This window comes from Mustela erminea, chromosome 11, assembly GCF_009829155.1.
Source record: "Mustela erminea isolate mMusErm1 chromosome 11, mMusErm1.Pri, whole genome shotgun sequence".
NCBI classification, from domain to species: domain Eukaryota; kingdom Metazoa; phylum Chordata; class Mammalia; order Carnivora; family Mustelidae; genus Mustela; species Mustela erminea.
The window spans coordinates 87,015,615-87,041,889 of record NC_045624.1 but is presented as its reverse complement, the minus strand read 5'-3'; the positions used below and the strand labels follow the sequence as shown (position 1 = coordinate 87,041,889).

At 43.1% G+C, this 26,275-nt stretch overlaps 1 protein-coding gene across 3 annotated transcripts in view; it reads right to left on the bottom strand.

The window, feature by feature from the left end:
- The window catches only part of LHFPL3 (LHFPL tetraspan subfamily member 3), a 567,497-nt gene that overhangs the window by 62,329 nt on the left and 478,893 nt on the right, over window positions 1-26,275 (bottom strand). The window contains exon 3 of one of the 3 annotated variants that reach the window (XM_032305396.1): window positions 1,145-1,172. The exons of 1 other annotated variant lie outside the window; for it this stretch is intronic. In XM_032305396.1, the coding sequence (XP_032161287.1) occupies window positions 1,156-1,172 (17 nt within the window). In that variant the 3' untranslated portion in view covers window positions 1,145-1,155. Of the gene's footprint in view, window positions 1-1,124; window positions 1,173-26,275 lie in introns of all 3 variants that reach the window. One more of the 3 variants, XM_032305395.1, reaches the window with a different exon arrangement.

Genomic DNA, 26,275 nt, shown 5'->3' with positions numbered 1-26,275 from the left:
TCCCTGAGGACCCGTCAGCTCCAGAATTCTGTGCATGTCTAAATGGCGGGGTGGGGGTCTCAACACGGAGGGGACGCATCTCATGACAGCCCCTTCAACTTTAAGTTCTTGTCATCTCTGACAACTAATTTGGAAAAGTTTCCTCCTTCCTGATGCCTACTGAACACACTCTTGAAACTTCAGTGGGACTGAGGACAAGCAGATCCAGCCCCAAGGACAAGCAGATCCAGCCCCAAGGTCGTCGGCAGGTGGGGAAGTCTGTACAGTAAGACGGCGCCATATTTCAAACGTTCCAGATACTCTTTGTCAGGCACAAATTTCTCCTCTGCCACTTATTCTGTAAGTCTAGTTTACCACATACTAAATTCACTCGAAGTGGAAATATAGTTTATGTGGATTCAGGGAACACCAAAACACCATTGTGTGAATGAAGCATCATAGAGCCCATCATTTGGCCTCCAACCCATTATTCTCCATGATCACAGGTTTAACATCAGGTATGTGTGTCCATCATATACATAGGTACAGAGGAAATAATAAAGAAACGAGGTACTTCTCTCCATGGCTCATTTCAGCGCCGCCACGGCAGGATAGTATTAATTTTCACATAACGTTCACCTCTGCAAAGACTCACAGAACAATAATCTGCTTAGGCTGGCAGCCCCAGAAGGACAGTGCACAGCGAAGGCGTGCGATCGGCGACCACGACCAGCATGGAGAAGCCCACAGATGTTTCCACCCTGTGAAGTCAGGCGTCACGCCAGAATGTGCGCACATGCCCCGCATCCTAAAAGCTGACAATCCGAGGGCTCATTGTCCGAGAACAATGACCTCACGCATTTCCCAGGAGTCCCCGGCTCCTCCCCCGGGCAGGTGCCGGGCTGACGGCGGCATTTGCTCTGGCTCCTGCCCAGGCGCCAGGGGTGGCGGGAGAGAGAGGCACAAATATAAAATCAGGAGCAAGACAGAAGATCTATGGCTTAAAAGTGATGGTTCATGCGGCCCAAGCGCCAAGCGGCGAAAGCGGGAAGCCGGCGGAGAGCAGCGGGGAGAACATGCGGGGGCGGTAGGCAGAAGCTCACAACACAACAGCCGCACCCACAAGGAGCCATGCTTACACTTACATGGTGTGGTCTCACACTACCTTAGTTTGCTTTAAGCATTTCCGTCGTCTGAGAGTTTGGGAGGGAAAAACAGAAGGGTTAAAGGTAAAATAAATGAAGAGCTTGTACTTCGCGCATGGTTAAAAATAACAAGGTCATTCCGGGCTCTCCCAGTCTTAGTGTGCAAAGGATAGGCACGGGGGTTCACCGTGATGAAAGGCAGAGTTCTGGGAGCCATATCCTGGTTTCCTATCTTGTTTCCACCCCGTGCTAGCTGTGTGACCCCCGCGAGCATCTTATCCTTCCCGTCCTCAGTTTCCTCATCTGTGAAATGGGTCCTACAGGAGCACTTACCTCCTAAGATCGTGGTGAGGACGGCATGACTGAACACCCACGAAATACCTGATCCTAGTCACCACTGAGCATTATCTAAGTGTTAGATATCATTGTTATCTTTAGCTTTTACCTTTGGCTTCCTCAGGCAGTACCACCCAGACTAGACAATCAAACGTTAATGGAGAGCCAAGGACTCACAGCGAATCGATGCTCAATAAGGAAAAAACAATAGAAACAAATCAAGCATTCAGGAGAAACAGACAAAGTTAGAAACGCACAGGCTGGGCAGCCGTTTCCTGTGTTGCGATCATTCTTTGAGGGCATGATTGCAAATTCCAAAGAAATTCAGAGTAGCTTTTAAAGAAAGATAAATAAAAATCAATCGCGTACCCACAGATCAGGTAGAACCCCGAGGCCCGGTTCATGTCGGACAGTTGAAGGCTGTGGACGTGTCATTAGGGATTACCCTTTGGACTGACCGCGCCGTGTGTTTTCCAACTGGCTTCACACACAGAATTGCTTAAAGGCGAGGACAGGAGGCTAGTGAGAACCAAGTGGTTTACCAGGTCAGGGAGGACAGATTTCACTCCTCTGTTCTTTCCCAGAACTGTTCTGTCAGTTCTGAGTTCACTTGGCAGGACACTGTGGTCCCGAGGGAAAGAAGGGGACGCGGGCGCGCTTCCTGCTTCCTTCTTTTGCTTGCTACCTCTGTCACTTCTTATTCATCACAAGCCCAAGAAAGTTTCCCAGGGGGAAGCTTCAGGTTCCTCCTCTGTCACTCTAAGTTTTCCCACTTTCTCCAAGGTGTGGGGGGTTGTGTTAGCTCCCTCTGGAATGGGAGCATCTAGCCAAAGTGATGGGGTTGGTATGGTTGGATGGGCGGGTGCTAAATTTTTCAAATGAAAAAGGAAAACCAACATTGGAGGTCTCCAGCTCGCAGAGGACAGAGGGAACGAATGATAAGGAACGTGTCTGTATCTGTTTTGCCTAAACAACCTCTGCTGGAAAGGGTGAGTCACAGGCTATCCCCACCCCCACCCTGAAGCACAGACATCACCAGGGTGTTCAGCTTCCAGCTACACACAGGGTGTGTGTGTGTGTGTGTGTGTGTGTGTGTGTATCTGTGGTGCCCCACCATGGATGCGTGTGCTCTGAGAAGGCTCTTGCTTTAAGTGGAGTTTTAACCTGGAAAATATTCTTATGTGCAGAGGTACTCCAGAGTTGAATTCTCCAGCTGCCAGCTGGGCTGCAGGTTCCTCAAGGCTGGGCTGGGTTTTCCTGCCTCGGGCAGCCTCCCACCCTGGGATGGCATGTCTCCTGCTGCAGGAGGGGGCTAGGGCTACCGGTGATTGGTGACGGCAGCTTCATTGGGCAGGGAAGCTGGCTTTTTAAAGACACAGTCTGATTTCTTGATTGGATTATTTGTTCTTTAGGTGTTGAGTTTGATAAGTTCTTTATAGATTAAGACATGGACAGACATCTCTGCAAAGAAGACATCCAAATGGCCAACAGACACATGAAAGAGTGCTCAACATCACTAGGCATCAGGGAAATCTAAATCAAAACCACAGTGAGATACCACCTCACACCAGTCAGAATGGCTACAATTAACCCAGTCAGGAAACAGCAGATGTTGGCGAGGATGTGGAGAAAGGGGAACCCTCCTACACTGTTGGTGGGAATGTATGCTGGTGCAGCCATTCTGCAAAACAGTATGGAGGGTCCTCAAAAAGTTGAAAATAGAGTTGCCCTATTACCCACTATTGCACTATTGCCCTCTTGCACTCCTGGGTATTTACCTTAAAGACACAAATGTAGTGATCCGAAGGGGCACGTGCACCCCTATGTTTATAGCAGCAATGTCCACAGTAGCCAAACCATGGAAAGAGCCTAGATGTCCATCAACAGATGAATAGATAAAGAAGATGTGGGGTATATATATATATATTTACACACGCACACACACACACACTCACACACACTGGAATACTATGCAGCCATCAAAACCCTGAAATCTTGCTATTTGCGATGATGTGGATGGAACTAGAGGGTATTATGCTGAGCGAAATAAGTCAATCAGAGAAAGAGAATTATATACTGATATGAGGAATTTGAGAGGAAGGGCGGGTGCTCATGGGGAGAAGGGAAGGAAAAAAATGAAACAAGATGGGACCAGGGACGGAGACAAACCATAAGAGACTCTTAATCTCAGGAAACAAACTGAGTGTTGCTGGGGAAGGTGGGTAGGGATAGGGTGGCTGGGTAATGGACACTGGGGAGGGTATGTGCTATGGTGAGCGCTGTGAAATGCCTAAGCCTGATGATTCACAGACCTGTACCCCTGGGACAGATAATACATTATATGTTAATTAAAAAAAAAAAAATAAAGACACGGTCTGAGATCTTTCCCAAACACAGGTACTGTTTAAAGGCCACGGGTTATAGGGCTTGGGCTCTGGAACACAGAGAGACACCTTGATCTGCTCAACACCTCTGCAAAGGGACGCTCTTTATGTCATCAGAATGTTGCTCAGGCAAAAGTGCAAATGGAAAGGGGCCGAGGATATTTAGAGAAGCGAAGAGATTTCCAACCAGGAAAAGTAGACCTAATGAATTGATGTTTGCAGAAACGGAGACATTTAAACAGAATTATTAAGCAATTAGCCAAATTATAACTAGGGTGGAAAACACAAGATGATCTCCAAGGGAATTGTTTCAAATAAGTCATTCTCTTGTACTGGAAGGCTTTCATTCTGTACTGTGTGGAAGGTCATTGCTTTAACAGAAGAGAGAGAGGCAGGCACGTCTTTCTGGTTGATGGGACCAGCAAAGTCATGTTTCTGGGAGGCTCAAGGAGCTCATGAGGCCACAGGACCACATCTGGAGGACTGGAGCCCCTGACGCCGAGAAGCTGGCCAGGGCACCATTGTCCTGAAGGGTGAGCTCTAGTATGATCCGATGGCTGTAGCTTCTGAGCTCTACTTTGGGTTGAAGGGTCCCATCCTCCCTAAGGCAATACAGATATACCCAGGTGTCAGCTGGTAAGTTTCAATAGGTAGCCCGAGGAGGAAAAAGGCTAAAAGAATGGGTTCTATCACCAAATGAAGGACTGATGCCAGAGTCATTTTTAGAGTATTCTGATGTTCTCTGCTTTAGCTATAAAGCAGAGACTCAGAGTCCGGTCTCAAGGCCAACTTCTTCTGGATCCCTCTGACCCCTGAGAATTATCCCCCAGGCCATAGGTATCATGTTTCAAGCAAGGCAGAAGCAATGGGACAGCCTTTGTCTGCATCCTTCCAGAGCCGGGGAGGACTTCTCAGAGAAAAGGAATAGCATTACCCCTACCAAAAGTCAGCCCTGGCTTGGTGTTTCTAAGCACACACTCCTCAGACCCAGACAGGCCTGTACCATCACTGGTACTACTGGGCACAGCTGGCTGTTGAGAGGGCTCCCCAAATCCAACAGTCACTCTTAATAGTGGGAGATGAACTAACAGCCTGAGATGCTACTCATTACATAACTTCTTCTATAACATTCAAAACACAAAAGCGGACATAGCTTTTATGTTTCCACTTGATATACTCACACTTAGCGAACAGCTGTCTGGTTCCTTGGAAACTTTAAAAAAAAATCCCAAATACTCCCTCTAAGTATTTCTTTTATATCTGGGAGATTTTCACTGAGCCCTGAGAGGCTGGCTTCGATCGTTTAATTTCCTACTTCCTAGGTGGTAGCAGGTAACAGGTGGGACGCTGGGTGCAGACGGATTTTCCATCAAATGCATCACCTCCTGGGCCTTCGGTGCTCAGTGGTGGAAAGTAGCAATGAAAAGAACAGATATGGCACAGAGCCCTAGGGAAAATGATTTTTAGCTGAGAGGCCTTTCAGAGGAGAGTTACAACATGGGACTGTAATTTATGGTTGGAATCAGAAATCTAGGCTGGACATGACCTTGGTAATTAATGACCCAGTCTGCTGCTTTGTTTTACACATAAGGCTATGAGCATCTCAGCCTGCTGGAGAGTCAGGGTTAGTGATGGACTCCCAACTCACGATCAAGATGACGGTGCTGTGTTGCTCCCCAATTGCAAGAGAAGAACGTAATCTTCTAAGCAATGATATCCCTTAGGGAGTAAAATACAAGCACTGTGCTCAGCCTGCCCTGCTGAGTTTAGAGAGGTTTAAGCTCTTCATAAGCAAAGGACAAAGTTAGGAAGCTGCTTCCATTCCCCCAATAAGAATAAAATCAGATAGTGTGTATGGTCTTCCTTTAAATCACTGATCCTCAAATCTGAATAAACTCTGGACCCCTTTAAAGGAAAATAATCATCCAAGACCTATGATATACTCCCTTAGCCAACATTTGAGAAACCCTTTGGTAAGAAAGCCAAAATCTCATCCTTTGAAAATGATTCTCAGTTAAGAACTGTCACTGAAGAAAGACAAGTTATGCCTTTATATTTGGTGAAAGGAAAGCATAAAACTTAAACATCCCTACTAAACCCAGTGTCCCCCCCCCCTTCCTCGCAAGAATACAACCCTGAAATTCAGTTCGAGAAACACTGTCCTGGCTCAGAATCCATCTCTCGCTCTCTTCTCTGGGCCCGTTAATGAACTTCCCCTCCAGTTTATATTTCTTGCCCTCTTTGCTCCTGTGGTAGCTCCCTTTTGTACAGAATGGGTGGTTTTTAGTTCATGGTTTTGCAGTGGAGCTGCATGTCCTGTTAACCTCGTCAGCTGATCGCTCTCATTCTGAATCCTGGTCTTTTGTGGTTTTCTTAGTATTTGCTTTAGATGAAAATCCAGCCTGATCCTGCCTTGGTGGAACGGTATTTTTATTGAAAAATGCGAGTTTTGTGGAAAGAAAGAGCTAGAGGTCCGCATTCTGCCCTCCACCAGCAACAGCCACCGTCTGGATTTCGGGAAATGAAGTTCTACCGGTTAAAATGTACTTTAAACACCTCAGCTGGCCTTGTACGGTAGTTAACTTCCGTGTTTTACAATCTTGCCAATTTAACATCGCCATCCTGTCCTCCCTCTGGGGTGACAGGTGGCTAAAAACACATTTAGATTTTCCTCTGAGGGGGAATTACTCTCTCCTTGACAGGCTCTGTCTGCTCCGTGTCTCACAACTAGGAATTTGCCGAGAACCTCCCCTTGGGAACGTCTCTTCCTGCCTACCTGCTTTCATTGACCTGGGTCAGAATTCTCCCCATTAAGAATTCATTCCCCAGTGGCGCATGGAAGCATACTAGAATTTCTTCTTGGCTCTTATGGTTGTTGTTGCTATTTTTGTTTTGTAGTTAATGGAAAGCAACTTACAAAAAAATGGGAGGGGTCTCAGTTCTCAGTTCTACATTATTTTGGTCAAGAAAGAAGAAAGGTTGTTTCTTTATACTTGCAACCTTCTAGTACGGTAGCCACTGGACACACGTCACTATTTAAATTTAATTAAAATGAAATTCAATTCAAAATCTAGTTCCTCAGTCTTTTCAAACACATTAAAGGGCTTGAAAGCCACATGTGTCTAAGGCACATATCAGACACAGCAGTTACAGAACGTTTCTGTCCTTGTTCTTTGCCATTGTGATGTTCTAAAACATCTAATATCCATCAATAAAATTTGGATGCAAGATGTGTACTACGCTCTAGAAGTCAGATTCTGAAAAACATAAATATGTAAGACAACCTCCGTCAAAACCCGTCTGTAAGGTGCTGAGGAGAATTATTCAATAAACAATACAGTTGGAAGTCTGGGTGTATTTATGGTCAATTCACACAAAGCCTTGTCATTTAATTGAGATTCTAAGAAGATCAGCCTTTATTTAAATGAAATGATAGAATGACTTTTGTTAAATGGAGATGTGTATGTGAGGCAGGGGTGGTGGACATGTGTGGGGAGAGCTATCAGAAGCACCTGGGAACTTGCGTCCAACTAGACATTGTCTCCCCTATCCACATAAGACCAGGAGGTTATACCGCTTCTCCAAAGCAGCATGGGGAGCTGCTGAAGCCAAGTTCGCAGAGCATTAAACATGTATTCTTTGAAGAATGACTTATTGTGCATCTAGTAATATCTGTCACATGTCTTGATACATTACCGTGGAGTATGGTAAAATAAGTAAGTAATGATGCTGGAGTGTGGCAGCTCAGTTCCTGCATGGGCTTTGGAGTCAGCCTGAGTCTGGGTCTGGTATGCTCCAGCTAAATTCTTAGGCACATTAGCTAACTTCTCCAAGGTCCAGTTTCCTGCATTAAATTGGGGATACTGCTTATTTCATGGGGTTATTATGATGCTTGAATGATAGAAGGTGAACATTCAGTAAAATCTAGTAACTACATTATTATCAGAGTAAATGGTTTTGCGAGGAAGACTCACTGAAAAGCTGTGCTCTTCCTAACTGTAGAGATGGTTCGTTCAACTGATAATGGAATGGTGCTAAAGATGTCCAAGGTGTAAGCTTAATCCCTGTGGCATCCCTTCCCCTGTAGGGTAGACCAGATGCCCCTGCCTTGCAAACATGGGCTCTCAGAAAATTGGGATGACGGTATATGGACAATCAAATATGAGAGCTAAGAATGATCCAAGATGGAGTCAGTTCCAGTTCCTTCCTTCAGAGATGAGCAGACTAAGGTTCAAAATGCTTCCCCAAAGTTTAAACATTGGTGGCAGAGCTGAGGTCAGAACCTAGGGTTTCTGATTTCCTGTCCCATGTTGTATATACATCGATAGCCTCCAAATGGAACAGAAATCTCCGTCACCATGAAACATTAGGAAAGATGCTTATCGTACTGTCACTGTTTGAAACACACTGCATTAACTTCAGAATGCAGAAACCACACTGGGTACAATTTTCATCTGTCCCCAGAGATAAATTGATATCCTATGAGACATATCTCCTAGAAGGGACACTAAGAGGCAGACTCACAATCTATAAGAGCTCGGTGTTCTTGACATCTAGTCTGTGGTATATCACCGCTTAGCCAGGATAACTCTTCAATTCTTTCTGGAGTATGGCGATGACTAGGAGAACACAGTGGACTCCTGAAAAATAGGGTGCTGGAAGGTGGGACCCAATTTTATGTTCATCACAGCCCTGATACCATCTTTCTTGGTTTTCGATTCCCGGGGCAGGTGGTCAACTTCTAGCGTAATCCTTGCTTTTATCTTGTCACCTCTAAAAAATCACAAAGGGTGAAAGAACTGTGGGCTTTTCAGATTCGAATGCGGTGGCCTTTGTCTTCTGAGCACTCCTTTCTGGCAGGCAGCTGTATAGGATGGCTTATTCCAAAGATAGCAATACCTCAGCATGCAGGGCTCGCTGTGCCCAGTGATAGGGAAGAGGGGGCAGGAGAGGCAGGAGGAACATTTAGAATTTTTTTTTTAAAGATTTAATTTATTTGTTTAACAAAGAGAGAGAGAGAGAGATTACAAGTAGGTAGAGCAACAGGCAGAGAGGGGAGGAAGCAGGCTCCCTGCCGAGCAGAGAGCCCAATGTGGGGCTCCATCCCAGGACCCTGAGATCATGACCTGAGCCAAAGGCAGAGGCTTAACCCACTGAGCCACCCAGGTGCCCCGGAACATTTAGAAATTTAAGTCCGATTATATCACTCCCTGTTCACAGCCATCCAATAGCTCCCATCACAGTTGGAATGAAATCCAAACTCCTTTCCCTGGCTTAGGAAGCCTGTGGGATCTGACCCCTGCCTACCTTCCAGCTTCAATGCACACCATGCTCCCCCTCACTATCATCCAACCAAACTGCTCTTCTTCCCGTCTTTGGATCTTTGCACTCGCTCTTCCCACTGCGTGAAAGTCTTTCTCACTGGCTGGTGGATCAGTCTTAAATGCCCCAACCATGGAGACCCTCCCTGGATGAACAAGCTGGGGGGCCACGGTCTAGCTTATCACCTGGTTTAAATTCTCTGCATGGCTCTTACAACTCTGATATTTTCTTGCCTTTTACATTGATTTATTGCCCATCTCTCCCTATCAGAAAACAAACTCTAGGAGATATGGGATTTTGTCTACTTGGCTCATTACTTTATTTCCATCTTCTAGAACTGTGCTTAACACATAGTAGGTACTCAAAGAACATCAAAGGGAATGAGTGGATGAACAAGGGGCGACCCCTGCAGGTCATATCTCCTGTAAGCTTGCTGGTGCTATTTGTACCTGCAGGGAGTCTCCCAGGCTCTGGATGTTGTCTGCCTAGAGGGCAAAGCATGCAGCCCCATGGAGAGCAAACCTAAATATCACTCTTACTAGTAAAACACACAGCAAACATTGGTTGATTGAACAATATTTCTGGAGTACTTACTCTGTGTCTGATACCAGAGTCTTTAGGAGGATTACCTCAATTAATCTCAATACATCAATCTGGTAGGCACTATTTTCATTTCCGTCAGTGAGGATCAGTAGACTGAGATCCTAATGGTGAATTGTATCCCCCACAGCCATCCGGATGGTAAGCTGAAGGGCCAAGAATTGAACCCGGGGCATCTGACTCCAGACACCACTCTGTGAAGTGTTGCAGAAAATATAATGGAGCTCATCCAAGGGAGACTGAAAGGAAGGAAGGAATGGCAAAAAGAAAATGCTAGAGAATGTGAATTTATATGTGTTTAACGATAAAAATCTGGCTGACAACTGCCTCCTCCCTGCATCAAAATAAAAGGTATTTCTGCCTCTCCAAGGCTACAATGGCCGTCAGTGATCTGAGAACATGAGCTGTTCACCTCAACTGAGGTGAGCAAACTTTTCAGCACTACAGGCATCTAATAAAGGAATTCCTTGGGCATGTTTCATCCAAGCCATCAGGAAACTGAAGCTGCCTTCTCTGCTTCCAGGACCTGAGCAGGCCACACTGAGCAGACCATGCACACACGTGCTGATTAGCTACTCAATGGGACATTGCAAGCACGTCAGCTGGCTTTTGACTCTAGATCTTCCTTCTGTCCACTTGCCACTGTGCAAGTGTTTGTCTCTACTGGACAGTGGCAACAGGCACACCTTATCTGGGCTTGCCATTTTGGTCCCTCTTGTCCAGCCAGACCCCAGTGATGTCTAACAGGTCTCAACAAGTGATTTCAGGAGGAAAATGATGCTACAGAATATTTAAAGTCAGGAGGCCAACACGCTGGGGCTGTCTAGGCACATCTAGGAGATACAGTAGAGGGAGACAGGGGTGAGGATTCAGAAGGAGCCTGGGGCTGGGTCCTCATGGAACCCAGAGACAGGAGAGTCCTCCTGAGGATTTGGTTATTCTAACCATCTGGTCTGACCTTTGCATCAAGTAGTAATACTAAATAGAAAGATCCCAAGACAAGGTAGCGAGCCATGACAGGAAAAGAGCTTGCTGAGGTGGATGAGAGAGTACTCTAAATGAGAAATAACAAGAGCAAAAGACACACTTTAAGACTCAATTGGCCAGGTTAAATGTGCTTTATGGAAGTATTACTCCATGAAACACTTGGGCAGAATGAACATGGGTTGTGAAGAAAACGCTCTCCTCAGATGTATGCACTCAAGCCCGTGAATTAGAGTCCCTGAATGTGTAGCTGGGAGAGAAATTTGGTCCTTCATAGCTATCCTTTATGTTCTCTATGTTCATTGGGGGATGTAATGCTGTGGGTATTAACAGCGCCTGAGAGAGCGATGGACAATACAACCAACTCTAGATTTTCTACCCAAAAGGGCCACTGAAAGCTATCTGGTGCATCTAAGCCCTCAAACACTCCAAACATTCAAGTCTATCTTCTGTGGCGAGCTCTGTTATGAGAGCAGAAAATAACAAAGGACAACGCTGACTTCTAGAAGGTTCATTCCATCTCAAAGTTCTCTTACTATTCCAGCTTGGCTTCCACCAAAACGCCACTGAAATGGCAAAACACGGAAAAACAGGAGAAGCGCTGTCCTGTGCTCACACAATGATCATTGAGTTCTGCTGTGGGAGCCACATCTGAAGAGAAATCTAGTTCAGAGAAGAATGTGCAGAATTCTGACAATACTGTTTGACCAGAAGGACCTTGGGGCAGGCTTGGTGGAGCTGAGATGGCCTGATGAGCACAGGACAGCGCTTTCAAATATGCAAAGGGTTGTGGTCTAGAAGAGGGTCTGGCCTCCTTTGCAGGATCCCCAAAGTGTGGTGGAGGCCTCAGAGGGATGGGTTTTCACCCAGAGATGGAAGACATCTTCTGAGGGAGACAGCGTGTTGAGATGAGCCAAACATTTCCAAGAGAGCTTTAAGAATAAATTAAATAAAATACCTATTATTCACTGAATACCTTGCATTTGCTGGATGCTTTACATAAAAAGAGAGAGACTGCTAATTATCCAGTACCTATTCTCGCCTTTTGCCACAATCCCTTATATTGTTGGGGGTGCTAATGTTTCCAGCTAAAACCAACTTTTCCAGTCTCTCTTGAAGATAGGTATGGCCAATGAGTTATAAATAGTTGGGTGAATTATAAATAAAAGTTGTTGGATTAAAAACTCAGCCAGGAGGCAGGCTTTTTTGTCCTTCCCTCTTCCTCCTTGTTCCTGTCTGAAATGCAAATGTGACGGTTGGAGCTGCAGCAACCGTCTTATGATCACAAGGTAATCTCAAGGATAAAAACCACGAAAACAAGGAAATTGGGGCATTCCCGATCTTATGGAGCCTTCTTGTCTACCCTAGACTGCTACCATTAGACTTCATAAGCTACAAAGAAAAGTCAACCTCTACTGGGTTTAACACATTATTATTTAGGTTTTCTGTTATATGCAGCTGACTTAATGCTAAGATACCCCTTATTTCATTTAATTCTCACAACAATTCTGATGCTGGGTCTCATCACATTCATTTCATAGATAGGGAGATGAAGGCTCCCAGAAGTTACACAGCTTGCCCAAGGTCACACAACCAGATAGTGGTAGAGTCAAGATTTTATTGGGCATCAACCTGACCCCACATCCATCCTATTGCCATATTGCTTCTCCTTTCACGGAGTAGCTAATGTGTGATGGCAAATTCTGTACAAGCATATTGGATATCTGTGGACTATTCTTGCTGTCTACATACTCTGTAGTCCATCAGGCTCACTGTTGCTCAGCCCATGCCAACCTGAGTGGACAAGTGAAGTGAACATCTGTATGCTTCTGACCTCAGTCCCAGTTCTTTCCATCACTCTCCCATCTGAGAACATACTCTCTCTCTCTCTCAGACTTGCTTGAAATGGATAATAAAGACTAAGTCCTGTTCCATCTTGAGTGACTAGACTCTTTGCTTCCAGTGTCCACTCTGTGTCTCTAGCCACCACCAGAGTCACATGAACATAATTCACAGAAGGCAGGTCACAAGCTGGGGCCCTGGGCTTTCCAACAAGCTCTAAATCTTGTTTGAATAGTTTATTAGCCATCTCTCTTTTTTTTTTTTCCCAGCTTAGTGGCCGTATCAGCAAATGTGGAGGTTGATTTACAGTTAGTACTTTGTGCACTCTCTGAAGTGGAGCGAAAAATTGAAAGGCTTATGTCAAGCCCATTCATTCACAGACACATTCAAGATCAAATTAATTTTAAAGCTCTTATGGGCTAATTTAATGTTTCTAAGTTTTGCTTTACAAATCTATAGTGATTTTTTTATGGCATAATATATATTTCAAGCTGAAGCTATTGTCGACTTGGAAATACGGTTTTTTATATAGAACATTCTGGGATGAAATACATTGTCGGATGAGAGGCTGAGCTCAGAATGGAGAAACCCCAAAACTGCTTAATAAGTCCAATTACCTGGAGACAATTATCCAAAAGGGCTCAGAGTCAGGGAATGTTGTAGCTGGAAGGGCCAAGGAATGATCCAGTCCAGCCCATTTTAGAGATGGGGAAGACCTAGAGCAGTTAAGTAGCAGTCAGGGTCAAGTAGCTGGTTAGGACCAGACTTGGCCTACAACTCGGGCCTTCCAAAATCTTCATTCAGATAAAAGATACCAACAAAATAGTTGGGCAATAGAATTTTCTGGAATGAACTCATCTTCCTTCACTGAAGTTACTTGTTAATCTCAAGAGCTGTCAGTGCTGCTCTCTGTGTCCTGCGCTGTAGGACTGGCTCTGTATCTGACAGCATACAATCATGCATCACTATTTCTGTACATCACACATGCTACTGTATCTAATCCTTCTGTTGGACCTGTCTCTGCTCACCTCCTCCTGCAGACTAGGAAGTTCTGCAAAGCTGGGACTCCATGTTACTTTGGTTTTGCAGCCCTTACAGGGTATGGCCCCAAGCTAGTCACACAGTGGACACTCAACAAGCACTACTTGGGAGAAGGAACAAAGAAAACAAAGAAACCTCTGGGTATCAGCCCACTGTCCTTTGAAATTCTACCTTTGGTTTTTCCTTCCCACCATATCCTTTCTCTCTGTGTTGGCCTTTTGCGGAAGATCACAGCCATTCCAAACTTCTGTTTCATCAAGGATTCCCCCAAGCTGATACGGCTTATTTGGTCTTAGGGGGTGCACGCAGATGGGTTTGCTAACGTGCCACTGTCAGCCCTTAGAGGGCTCCGTGTGAATTAGAGAAAGCAACGCCTTCCTCTAGGCTGGTCGTTCTCAGCCAGGGGGATCTTTGGATCCTAGAGGACATTTGGCAAAGACTGGATATATTTTGGATTATTATAACTGAGGGATCCCATGGGTTTATAATGGGTAGAGGTCAAGAATGTCACTAAATATTCTATTATATTCAGGAAAATCCCCTCCCTGAAAAGAAGCAGTTGGTCTAGGTCAATTGTGGTGACAATGAGAAACCGTGCAGCAGAAAAAATTTCAGAATTAGACAAAAATTATTTAGGGACTTTTTATGTCTGATAAGTGTGTTATACTAAGCATTTAGCATTTCCTGCGGCAAATACCTCCTTGGGCCATGACTGAATACTTCTGGACACTGGCATTTACAAACACCCTAATTAAACTAGAATTGTATTTAGGCTCTGTGTTTTCTACCTTTGATAAAGACCCTTCAGACAAAGACCAGTTCTGGAATGCAGCCTGAGCCAGGGGTTACTGAAGTCCCACCCAATCACCTTGTCTCACAGAAACCTCCTTAGGTGATAAAGCTCCATTCATGGTCATTGGGTGTCAGTCCCTGAAAGACAGTCCCCACTTCCTTCTCCAGGTGATACTGCCACCAAGCTCTATGTTCGCTATAGCCCCTCATGCCTTGCTAAAGAGCAACTCCTTTCTCTGGTGTTGATGTCTTTTTAATATATGCAGGCTGTTATCATCTCTACCCTACAATTCAGGGGAGCTAAGTAGCTCTCTAAAACTCTTGGTAAATTTACCAACCTTTGATTACAGTACTTAATCTGTGTTTGCAAAGTACTTCACCTATATTCTTATTTGTGCAATTTATTGTACCTAAATGAGGTTTCACTTGGAGCTGGGAGAACTGGTTATTTTGTTCATTTCTCTGGGAACTCCTGCTTTTGCAATTCTAGAAGCTCTGCTACTTTAGGCCTTCTTTAAAAATGGCACCACTAGAAGGGCGCCTGGGTGACTCAGTGGGTTAAAGCCTCTGCCCTCGGCTCAGGTCATGATCCCAGGGTCCTGGGATAGGACCCTGCATCGGGCTCTCTGCTCAGTGGGGAGCCTGCTTCCCCCTCTCTTTGCCTACTTGTGATCTCTCTCTCTGTCAAATAAATAAATAAAAAATCTTTAAAAAAAAAGGCACCACTAGGTTTTATAAAGCAGTGTGGCAAGGAGGTCACATCAGAGACCACAAATTCAGTGTCCCACATTATTTGCATCACATGGAATACCCTTAAAAGGTCCAGTCTTTGTCTTCTAGAACCTTGGGGCCCACACAGCTTTATCTCCTAGAACTTGAAGATTTGGTGCTGTGGAACAGGGACAGGTGAATATACTTAGGGGATAATTCATTCTCCCATTACAGAACATTCCCTACCTCAGGCCTCACTTCAGAGGGAATCTGCATTAACTGCCTCTTGCCAGTAGCTGCAAGTGCTTCTAAATGGGAATTCCTTACTTCTTGCCTCTTCTCCTCCTGAAGAGTCAGCCCTGCTGTGCTGTGGGGTAGATGTTGTTAGCAGAAGACTGTGCTGCTTAGGAGTGGTCCACACAGCCTTGGAGAAGGATGTGGGGCAGTCTCTCCACTCTCAGTTTCCATTGTCTTCCCCACTATGGACACTTGCTAAGAATTACGGAATGGGCTTTCTTTGGCAAGCACTCACCAACCCTGTTTATTAAAAAATTCAACACCACATAATTTTTTTTTTCAAAGCAGAAAACATGCACTAAAGATTAGTCTGGGTATTCAGAAGAAGTGATGGTAGCAAGATGGCTGAATCCAACATGTGTCACTTGTATCCCCTCTGCAAGAACTGTTTGGAATCTATCCACAGCTGGAAGTGCCTTTGTGGGAGGTGTGGGATCCAGGTGGAAAACTGTGACACCCCGGGGTAGTTCAAGAAGGTGGAGAACTGTTTTAGGAGACACACCTGCACCCAGGAAGCTGAGCCACCAACCATTGCCCCAACTATAAACCCAGAAACAACACCATACCCTTGAGGACTAGACTATAGGCCCATTCAGCTTTGGTTTTATCACCAGCACCATATGCCAAGGGAATCCAGGAGGAGTCTCGCCACCTGGGTGTCAAGTCATAGACATCTGTGGAGGCCGAGAAAATTAAGGCCATCCCACCTCAAGTTTAGCTGATGTGGGAAACGGAGAAGAAAATCATTAAAATTCCTCACCTATTGACAAGCCCTTGAAACAGACAGAGTAGCTCTCCCCTGGGGGCTTAACTATCCTCACCTTGAGATTTTGCTAAGGACAATCCTAGCCTGAACGACCCCCTACCCCGACAGGTCCGATCAGAATCCTGTAAGTCTACTTTAACAATTCCTTTAGGAAACTTTATCTCTAAACCTCCAAGATAGTGTCGAGAATCATTCCCAAGTATATGACTCACTGATAGACATCTAAAGGGTCTCACAAGAAGATTTTTATTATAGGTAATGAATAACCTTTTCCTCAGACAACGGCCAGCCCCTCAAGGTCCTGGAGACCCCGCTTCCAAAATTCCTTAGAGACTTACATCATCCATAACCCCCTTTGTCCTCACCCACCTCCAAGTCCACCCCTACTCTGCCTTTAAAAACTCTGACTGTAATCTGGCTCGGGGTCCAAGTCCCTACTCCGCTGTGTCGGGTATACTTGGGCCCAAACTTGTCAAATAAACCCTTGTGTGATTGCATCGGTGCTTGGCTCCTTGGTGGTCTCTCGGACGCGAAAACTTGGGCACAACAATCAGACCTCAGTCCTGGCTGCAGACCCTAAAGTGCCCTGTGAACCAGCTCCAGAAACTCTCAGCCATGGTCTAGAAGTCCCAGGAGAACACTATCTTAGACAAAAATTTGAGATTAGATGCTGTGAAGAGAGTAAGAGGAATAGTTTGACTTTACCTTCATCACCCTACCCCCATGGTGGCACAGCTCCTGGCTCAGAGAGCTCTTCTAGGCCTATAATTTCTCCCATGGGGGAAAGTAAGAGTGTGAGTGAGTGCCCAGTTTCCCCATTTGCATGGGGCACTGCTAAAGAGGCCGACTTCTCTCTTGACAAGTCTTAAGCTGCCTGATGATGGAACCAAAAGATATCAAGAGGATGTGGACCGGGGACGCCTGGGTGGCTCAGTGGGTTAAAGCTTCTGCCTTTGGCTCAGGTCATGATCTCAGGGTCCTGGGATCGAACCCTGCATCGGGCTCTCTGCTCAGCGGGGAGCCTGCTTCCTCCTCTCTCTCTCTGCCTGCTGCTCTGCCTACTTGTGATCTCTGTCTGTCAAATAAATAAATAAAATCTTAAAAAAAAAAAAAAAAGAGGATGTGGACCCTACTAGTCACATCAGGGAGTCTACTGGAAACTGTCAGAACAAACAGTCTGAGTTATTAGAGTTCCAGGAGAAGAGAGGGAAGAGGAAGGTAGAAGCTTTTAAAAGAAATAATGGCAGAGAACTTCCAAAATTTGGGGCAAGTTTTGGGCATCCAAGTTCATGAAGCTCACAGGTCTCTAAACTCAACTTAAAGAGGTATTCTCCAAGGCCCCTTATCTTACAGTAGTCCCCCCTTGTCTGCAGGGGATACTTTCTAAGACCCCCAGTGGATACCTGAAACTGGACAGTACTAAGCCCTATATAGGCTATTTAAAAAAAAATTTTATATATAAAATTTTATATATTTATTTGACAAGGAGAGAGAGATCACAAGCAGATAGAGAGGCAGGCGGGGGTGGGGGGAGGCAGGCTCCCTGCTGAGCAGAGAGCCTGATGTGGGGCTTGATCCCAGGACCCTGAGATCATGACCTGAGTTGAAGGCAGAGACTCAACCCTCTGAGCCACCCAGGCGCCCCTATACCATGTTTTTTGCTATTCGTATATATCTATGATGAAGCTTAATTTATAAATTAGGCAGTCTGAGATTAATAACTAATGAGAAAATTAAATAATTATAACAATATATTATAATAAAAGTTATGAAATATGGCCTCTCACTCAAAATACTCTATTGTATTGTCCTCACCCTTCTTGTGATGATGTGAAATGATAAAATGCCTGTGTGATGAGGTGCCTATGTGATGAGACTCTCGCTTTGTGACATAGCATTAGGCTGTTACTGACCTTCTGATGATATATCAGGAGGAGGATCATCTGCTTCTGGACCACAGTTGAGTATGGCCATGGATAAGGAAGACTACATAAAATAAAACTGCCAAAGACAGAATCTTTAAAGTAGGAAGAGAAAAGAAGCTTGTAATTTACAAGAAAACCCCAATAAAGCCAACAGTGGATATTTCAGCAGAAACCTTACAGGCCAGGAGAGAGTCGGTTAACATAGTCAAAGTGCTAAAATTTAAAGACTGCCAACCAAGCATACTCTATATGGCAAAGCTATCTTTCAGAAATGAATGTGAGATAAAGACCTTCCCAGATAAACAAAAGCTGAGAAAGTTCATCATCACAAGATGTGCCTTAAAAGAAATGTTGAAAGGAGTTCTTTAAGCTGAAATGAAAGGATGCTAATTAGTAGAGAAAATATGAAATTCTACAACACACTGGTAAAGGTAAGTATATAGTAAAATTCAGAATACTATAATGTGGTGGTGTGTTAACAACTTAACTGTAATATAAAAGGTTAAAGGACAAAAATATTTTAAAAACTATAGCTACAATAACTTGTTAATGAGTACATAATATAAAAAGTAGTAGGTTGTGACAATAAAAATATAAAAGGGGAGACTAAAACAGTATGTGATTTGTATGTGATTGATGTTATATCTATAAGGTGCTTTATGCAAACTTCATGGTAACCACAAAGTAAAACCTACAAAAGATAGGAAGAAAAGAGTCAGATCATACCACTACAGAAATCATTTCACAAAGGCAAACATCATAACAGGAAGAAAGGAACATGGGAACTACAAAACAGCCAGAAAACAATCACTGTGATGACATTAGTAAGTCCTTACCTATTAACAGTTACTCTGAAGGTAAATGGATTAAATTCTCCAGTCAAAAGGCATAGCATGATTGAATGGATAAAAATCAGACCCAGCCACAAGATGCCTACTGGAGACACTTCAGCCTCAAGGACTATAGGTTGAAAGTGAATGAATGCAAAAACTTTTTCATCCAAGTGGAACTAAAAGATAGCTATATTTATATTAGGAAAAATTAATTTCAATTCAAAAGCTGTAATGAGAGAAAGGAGACCATTACAGATAAAGATGGGGGAATCTATCTATCTACATAGGTACGTGATGGAATATTACTTAGCAATAAAAAAAGAATGAAATCTTGCCATCTGCAACAACATGGATGGAGCTAGAGCATATAATGATAAATGAAATAAGTCAGAGAAAGACAAATATCATATGATTTTACTCATATGTGGGATTTAGGCAACAAACCAATGAAAAAAGGAGACAAACAAATGAAAAAGAGAAACAAAAAACCAGGCTCTTGACTATAGAGAACAAATTCATGGTTACCAGAGGAGAGATGGGGGGGGGGATGGGCGAAATGGGTGAAGGAGGTTAAGAATGTGCTTATTGTGAAGAGCACTGAATAATGTACAGACTTGTTGAATCACTATATTGTACACATGAAACTAATATAATACTGCACGTTAGTTACACTGGAATTTAAATAAATAAATAAATAGATGGAGAAATGTTATACAATTCATCAAGAAGATATAATAATTGGAAATATATATGTATCTAACACCAGAGCACTCAAATATATTAAGCAAACACTAACAGATCTAAAAAGAAAAACAGATACGATAATAAGGTGGGGACTTCAATATCCCACCTTAAAGCAATGGAGAGATCCTCCAGACAGAAAATCAGTAAGGACTTGAACTATACTTTAGACCAATGGGCCTAACGAATATACACAGAACGTTCTATCCCAAAGCAGCACAATACACCTTCTTTGCAAGCAAACAAAGAACATTCTCCAAAATTGATCATAGGTTAGGTCACAAACCAAGTCTTAGCAAATTTAAAATAGAAATAATGCCAAGTATTTTTTCCAACTATAAACCAGTAATAGGAGAAAAACTGGAAAATTCACAAACATTTGAAAATTAAACAATAAACTTTTGAACAACCAATGGGTCAAAGTAGAAATCAAAAAAGAAATAAAAGTATCTTTAGACAAATTAAAATGAAAACACAACATGTCCAAAGTTATGGAATGCTTCAAAGAGAGTTCTCAGAGGGAAATAGTGATAAACGTCTAACTTAAGAAAAGAAAGATCTCAAATAAACAACCTAACTTTATACTTCAAAAAATTACACCAATATTAGTAAAAGAAAGGAAATAACAAAGATAAGAGTTGAAATAAACGAAATAGAGATTAGAAGGACAATAGAAAAGGTCAATGAAACTAAGAGCTGTTTTTAAAGATAAATTGACAAAACTTTAGCTAGATTAAGGAAAAAAGAGAAGACTCATACAGATAAAATCAGAAATGAAAGAGGAGACATTACAACTGATATCATACAAATACAAAGATTGTAAGAGACTACTATGAATGACTATATACCAACAAACTGGATAACCTAGAAGAAACAGATAAATTCCAAGAAACCTACAACCTTCAAAGACTGAATCTTGAAGAAACAGGAAATCTGAACAGATCAACAATAAGGAGATTGAATTAGTAATAAGAAACTTCCCAACAAGCGAAGTCCTCTACCAGATGGCTTCCATGGTAAATTCTACCAAACATTGCTTTTTAAAAAAGATTTTATGCATATATTTGAGGGGAGGAGTGGGGCAAATGGGGAGGAAGAAGAAGAGAGAGAATCTCAAGCAGACTGTGCTCAGCACAGAGCCCAATGTGGGGCTTGATCTCTCCATCCTGAGATCATGACCTGAGCCGAAACCAAGAGTTGGATGCCAAACTGACTGAGCCACCCAGGAGCCCCTCTACCAAATATTTCAGGAAGAATTAATGCCACTCCTTCTCAAACTCTTCCAAAAACTGAAGAAAAGGGAACATTTCCAAACTCCACTATGAGGCTGACATTACTTTGATACCCAAACCAGCCATTACAAGCAAAGAAAACTATAGGTCAATATTCCTGATGGATCTGGATACAAAAATTCTCAATCCACTGGCAAACAAAGGGCTCTCACATCATGACCAAGGGGGATTTATCTCTGGGGTGCAAGGATGGTTTAACATAAACAAAGCAATACTACATTAAAAGAAAATAAAAATCTTTGTATGATCATCTCAGTAGATGCAGAAAAAGCACTTGACAAAATACAACATCCTTTCATGATAAAATGTTCAACAAAGTAAATAAAGAAAGAACATGCAGCAACACATGAAGGTTCATATAGGACAGATCCACAACTAATATTGTATTCAATGGTGACAGGTTGAAAGCTTTTCCTCTAAGATCAGGAGCAAGACAAGGGTGCTCACTTTTACCACTGCTATTTTTTTTTTTTTTTTTACCACTGCTATTTAATATAGCACTGGAGGTCCTAAACCGGCAATAAGGCAAGAAAAAGAAAAAAAAAAAGGCATCTAAATAGTTGAGGAGGAAGTGAAATTGTGCCTTTTTGCAAAGGGTATGGTCTTACATATAGAATGTCCTAAAGACTCCACAAGAAAATTGTTAGAACTAGTAAATGCATTCAGCAAAGTTGCAGGATACAAAATCAATATACAGAACTCAGTTATATTTCTATACATTAACAACGAACTATCAGAAAGAGAAATTAGGAAATGCCATTTACAATGGCGTCAAAAATAATAAAATGCCTAGGAATAAATTTACCCAAGAAGGTGAAAGATCAGTACACTAACCTATGACACTGATGAAAAAAATTGAAGACACATATAAATGCAAAGATGTCCTGTACTCATGGACTGGAAGAACTAATATATTAAGAATGTCCATACCACCCCAAATGATCTATAGATTCAGTGCTATCTTCATCAAAATTCCAATGACATTTTCCACAGAAATAGAACAAGTGATCCTAAAATTTTTGTGGAACCACAGAAGACCCCAAATCACCAGAGTAATCCTGAAAAAGAGAAACAAAGCTGGAGGCATCAGCCTTCCTGATACCCAGAACTATTATCTTACAAAACTACAGTAATCAAAGCAGACACACAGACCAATGGAACAGAATCAACAGCCCTGTAATAAACCCTTGCATTCTGGCAACCAATATTTGACAAGGGAGCCAAGAATACTCAATGGGAAAAGCATAGTCTCCTCAATAAATAACGATGGGAAAATTGGGTAATCCCAAGCAGAAGAATGAAACATTAACTCTATGTTATGCCATTCACAATATTTACTCAATGGATTAAAGACTTAAGCGTAAGCCTTGAAACTATAAAATTCTTTTTTATTTTTTATTTTTTTATTTTTTATTTTTTATATTTTTTAAGATTTTTATTTATTTATTTATTTGACAGAGAGAGATCACAAGTAGGCAGAGAGGCAGAGAGAGAGAGAGGAGAAAGCAGGCTCCCTGCTGAGCAGAGAGCCCGATGCGGGACTCGATCCCAGAACCCTGAGATCATGACCTGAGCCGAAGGCAGCGGCTTAACCCACTGAGCCACCCAGGTGCCCCTAAAATTCTTTTTTAAAAAAAGATTTTATTTACTTTTTTGAGAGAGAGCAAGCATGGGGGGCAAGAAGGGAGAGATGATTTCAAGCAGACTCTGTGCTGAGTACAGGGCTTGACACAGGGCTGGATCCCACAACCCTGAGATCAGGACCCTAGCTGAGACCAAGAGATGGACACTTAACTGACTGAGCCACCCAAGTGCCCTGAAACCATAAAATTCTTGAAGAAAACATAGAGAAAAAGACCCTTGACATTGGTCTTGCCAATGATTTTCTTTTTTTAAACACTAAAAGCACAAGCAACAGAAGCAAAAAATCAGCAAGTATAATTGCACACTTCTGCACAGCAGAACAATCAGGACAATGAGAAGTCAACCTACGGAATAGGAGAAAAATATCTGCAAACCACCATCTGATAAGAGGTTAATATTCAAAACATGTAAGACATGTTTTGAATATTACTACAACTCAATGGCAAAACAAAAAAAAAACCCTCCCCCAAACCAAACAATCTGATAAAAAAGGGGCAGAGATTCGAATTAAAACCACATTGAGATATCACCTTACACCAGTTAGAATGGCCAAAATTAGCAAGACAGGAAACAACATGTGTTAGAGGAGATGTGGAGAAAGGGGAACCCTCTTATACTGTTGGTGGGAATGCAAGTTGGTGTAGCCCCTTTGGAGAACAGTGTGGAGATTCCTCAAGAAATTAAAAATAGAACTTCCCTATGACCCTGCAATTGCACTACTGGGTATTTATCCCAAAGATACAGATGCAGTGAAAAGAAGGGCCATCTGTACCCCAATGTTTATAGCAGCAATGGCCACGGTCGCCAAACTGTGGAAAGAACCAAGATGTCCTTCAACGGACGAATGGATAAGGAAGATGTGGTCCATATACACTATGGAGTATTATGCCTCCATCAGAAAGGACGAATACCCAACTTTTGTAGCAACATGGACGGGACTGGAAGAGATTATGCTGAGTGAAATAAGTCAAGCAGAGAGAGTCAATTATCATATGGTTTCACTTATTTGTGGAGCATAACAAATAGCATGGAGGACATGGGGGAGTTAGAGAGGAGAAGGGAGTTGCGGGAAATTGGAAGGGGAGGCGAACCATGAGAGACTACGGACTCTGAAAAACAATCTGAGGGTTTTGAAGGGGCGCGGGGTGGAAGGTTGGGGTACCAGGTGGTGGGTATTATAGAAAGCACGGACTGCATGGACACTGGGTGTGGTGCAAAAACAATGAATACTGTTATGCTGAAAATAAATAAAAAATAAATTAAAAAAATAAAGAAAGGTAAAAAAAATGGGCAGAGAACTTGAATAGACATTTTTTTAAAAAAGACAAAAATGGCCAATAGGTACATGCAAAGATGTTCAATGTTACTGGTTATCAGGGAAATGCAAACAAAGCCCCAGGAGATATCACCTCATGCCTATTTGAGTGGCTCTCATCAAAATTCAAGGGATCACAAGTGTTGGTGAGGATGTGGAGAAAAGGGAATCCTTGTGCACCGTTGGTGGGAATGTAAATTGGTATAACTCTGTGGAAATACAGTGTAGAGGTTCTTCAGGAAATTGAAGATTGAATTACCGTATGATTCAGCAATCCCACTTCTGGGCATGTATTCAAAGGAAGCGAAAGCAGAATCTGCACGATGCAGAATTATTCACAATAGCCAAGATGTGAAAACAACCTAAGTGTGCATGTGTGGATAAATGGATAATGAAGATGTGGTGTGTATGTTTATATATAATGGAGTATTATTCAACCGTGAGAAAGAAGGAAATTCTGCTGTTTGCAACACCTTGAGGGCAATTATGCTAAATGAAATAAGTCAGACAGAAAAGACAAATATTGCATGATCTCACTTATATATGGAATCTCAAAGGGCCAAAGCTGAATTCACAGACAGTGTGGAATGATCATGGTCAGAGGCTGGGTGTTGGGGGAAATGGACAGATGTTGGTCAAAGGGTATAAACTTCCAGGTATAAGAGGACTAAATTCTGGAGATGAGTGTATATAGCGTGGAAATGATGGCTAGTGATATTGTGTCATACACTTGAACGTGGCTAAGAGAATAGATCTAAAATGCCCTCATCCTTCCCTCCAAAGAGACAACAATGTGAGGTGATAGAAGCGTTAACTCACCCTATTTTGGTAATCATTTTACAATAGATATGTGTATCAAATCGTCACGTTGTACACCTTCAACTCATACAATGTTGTACGTCTGTTACATGTCAATAAAACTGGGGAACAAAAAACTTAGATAATGATTACTCTAATAACTGCACCATTGAAGGTTACATTTTGGACTTAGTCCTGCACAGGCCAATACTAGGGAGAAAGCCCTGGTGAGGTGTTTGAATTCCCAGAGGAAGGGAAAGTGCAGTCAAGTTTTAGTGGGGGGAAACCCTGGGTGGTGGGGGGCGGTGTGTGTCTGTCTAGGCTTCGGTTTGGGATCAAATCCTGAAAATGCTTGAAGTCAATGTCAGGACAGACTGATTGGGGCGCTTACTGTGTTTGCTTTCCTTGGCAGTGGGTGCCTTGCAAAGGAATGGGAGGCCTGTCCTCCTCCTCCAGAGAGGGCATGGCCAGGATCTTGCAACACAGAGCTCTCTGCTTCTTTTGCCTGCAGGGGGACGGGTGGTGGTTTGGTTATGGTGTCTTCCTAAGCTGGTGCTCCTTGAGGTGACCCAGAGTGAGGTGAGGTGCCAGACCAGAGAGAGAAATAGGTTCTGCACGGTGCTGGGAGCACAGGAACTGAAGAAAGCTGGGCACTGGGTAGGCTGCTTGGGATCCTGGGGAAAGACCCCCGGAAACACCAATTCACCTGCCTCCTGACTTTGTCTAGGACTTCAGCTGAGCCTGAGACTGTGACACCACCCATCACCTCTCACCCCCCGAACCCCCATCCCCCCACCAGCATCATCTCTGCTACTGACTTGACAGGGCGTGGTTGGCTTATGAAAATGTATCCTGAGCAGCTCACATTTCTTTGAGTATCTTCCTTTTCCTAATCAAAACCCAGAGAAGCATTTCAGCTTCTCAGATGCTGAGCAGGAGCACTGACACTTTAATCCGGAGCCGAGGTACGTTATTAGCACTCTGCTCACCCTTTTCATTCATTTGCTTCTCTTGCAGAAGCAGCCGCCTGTACGCTTTTTTTTTTTTTTTTTTTCCTACACTGAGAATGATAAATGGGCTCGGCATTTCCCACTCTCATATTTTTGCATGGTCTGTGAATGCACGTGCATTTTCCAATTTTCAGATATAACATGTCCAGATGTGTATGAGAGAGAAGGTGTAAAGCTCCCAATGAGCCCAATTTTCCCGGAGAGGATTCTCTAATAATATAACTATGGGGTCCAATTGTTACACACATAAGGACGCGGAACAGAGACAGGGCTTTCTTTCTCATTAATAAAAAGTCACAATCAGCTCACCTTGTGCACTGCTCGGATTCTAGTTCTTCCATCAGAGGCCTGGCGATGGTGGGACCGTCGTGGCCACTGAAACTTCCCCATGGCCGTGTTTGTCTCTTTGTAATTTCTGAAATTGACCGTTCCTTGACAAATTGTGTGTGTCTTTAAAAATGCAGGCTGCCATGCTGGGTTTATAAAGCTGGCTTGGCATCTCTATTAAGGGAGGCAAA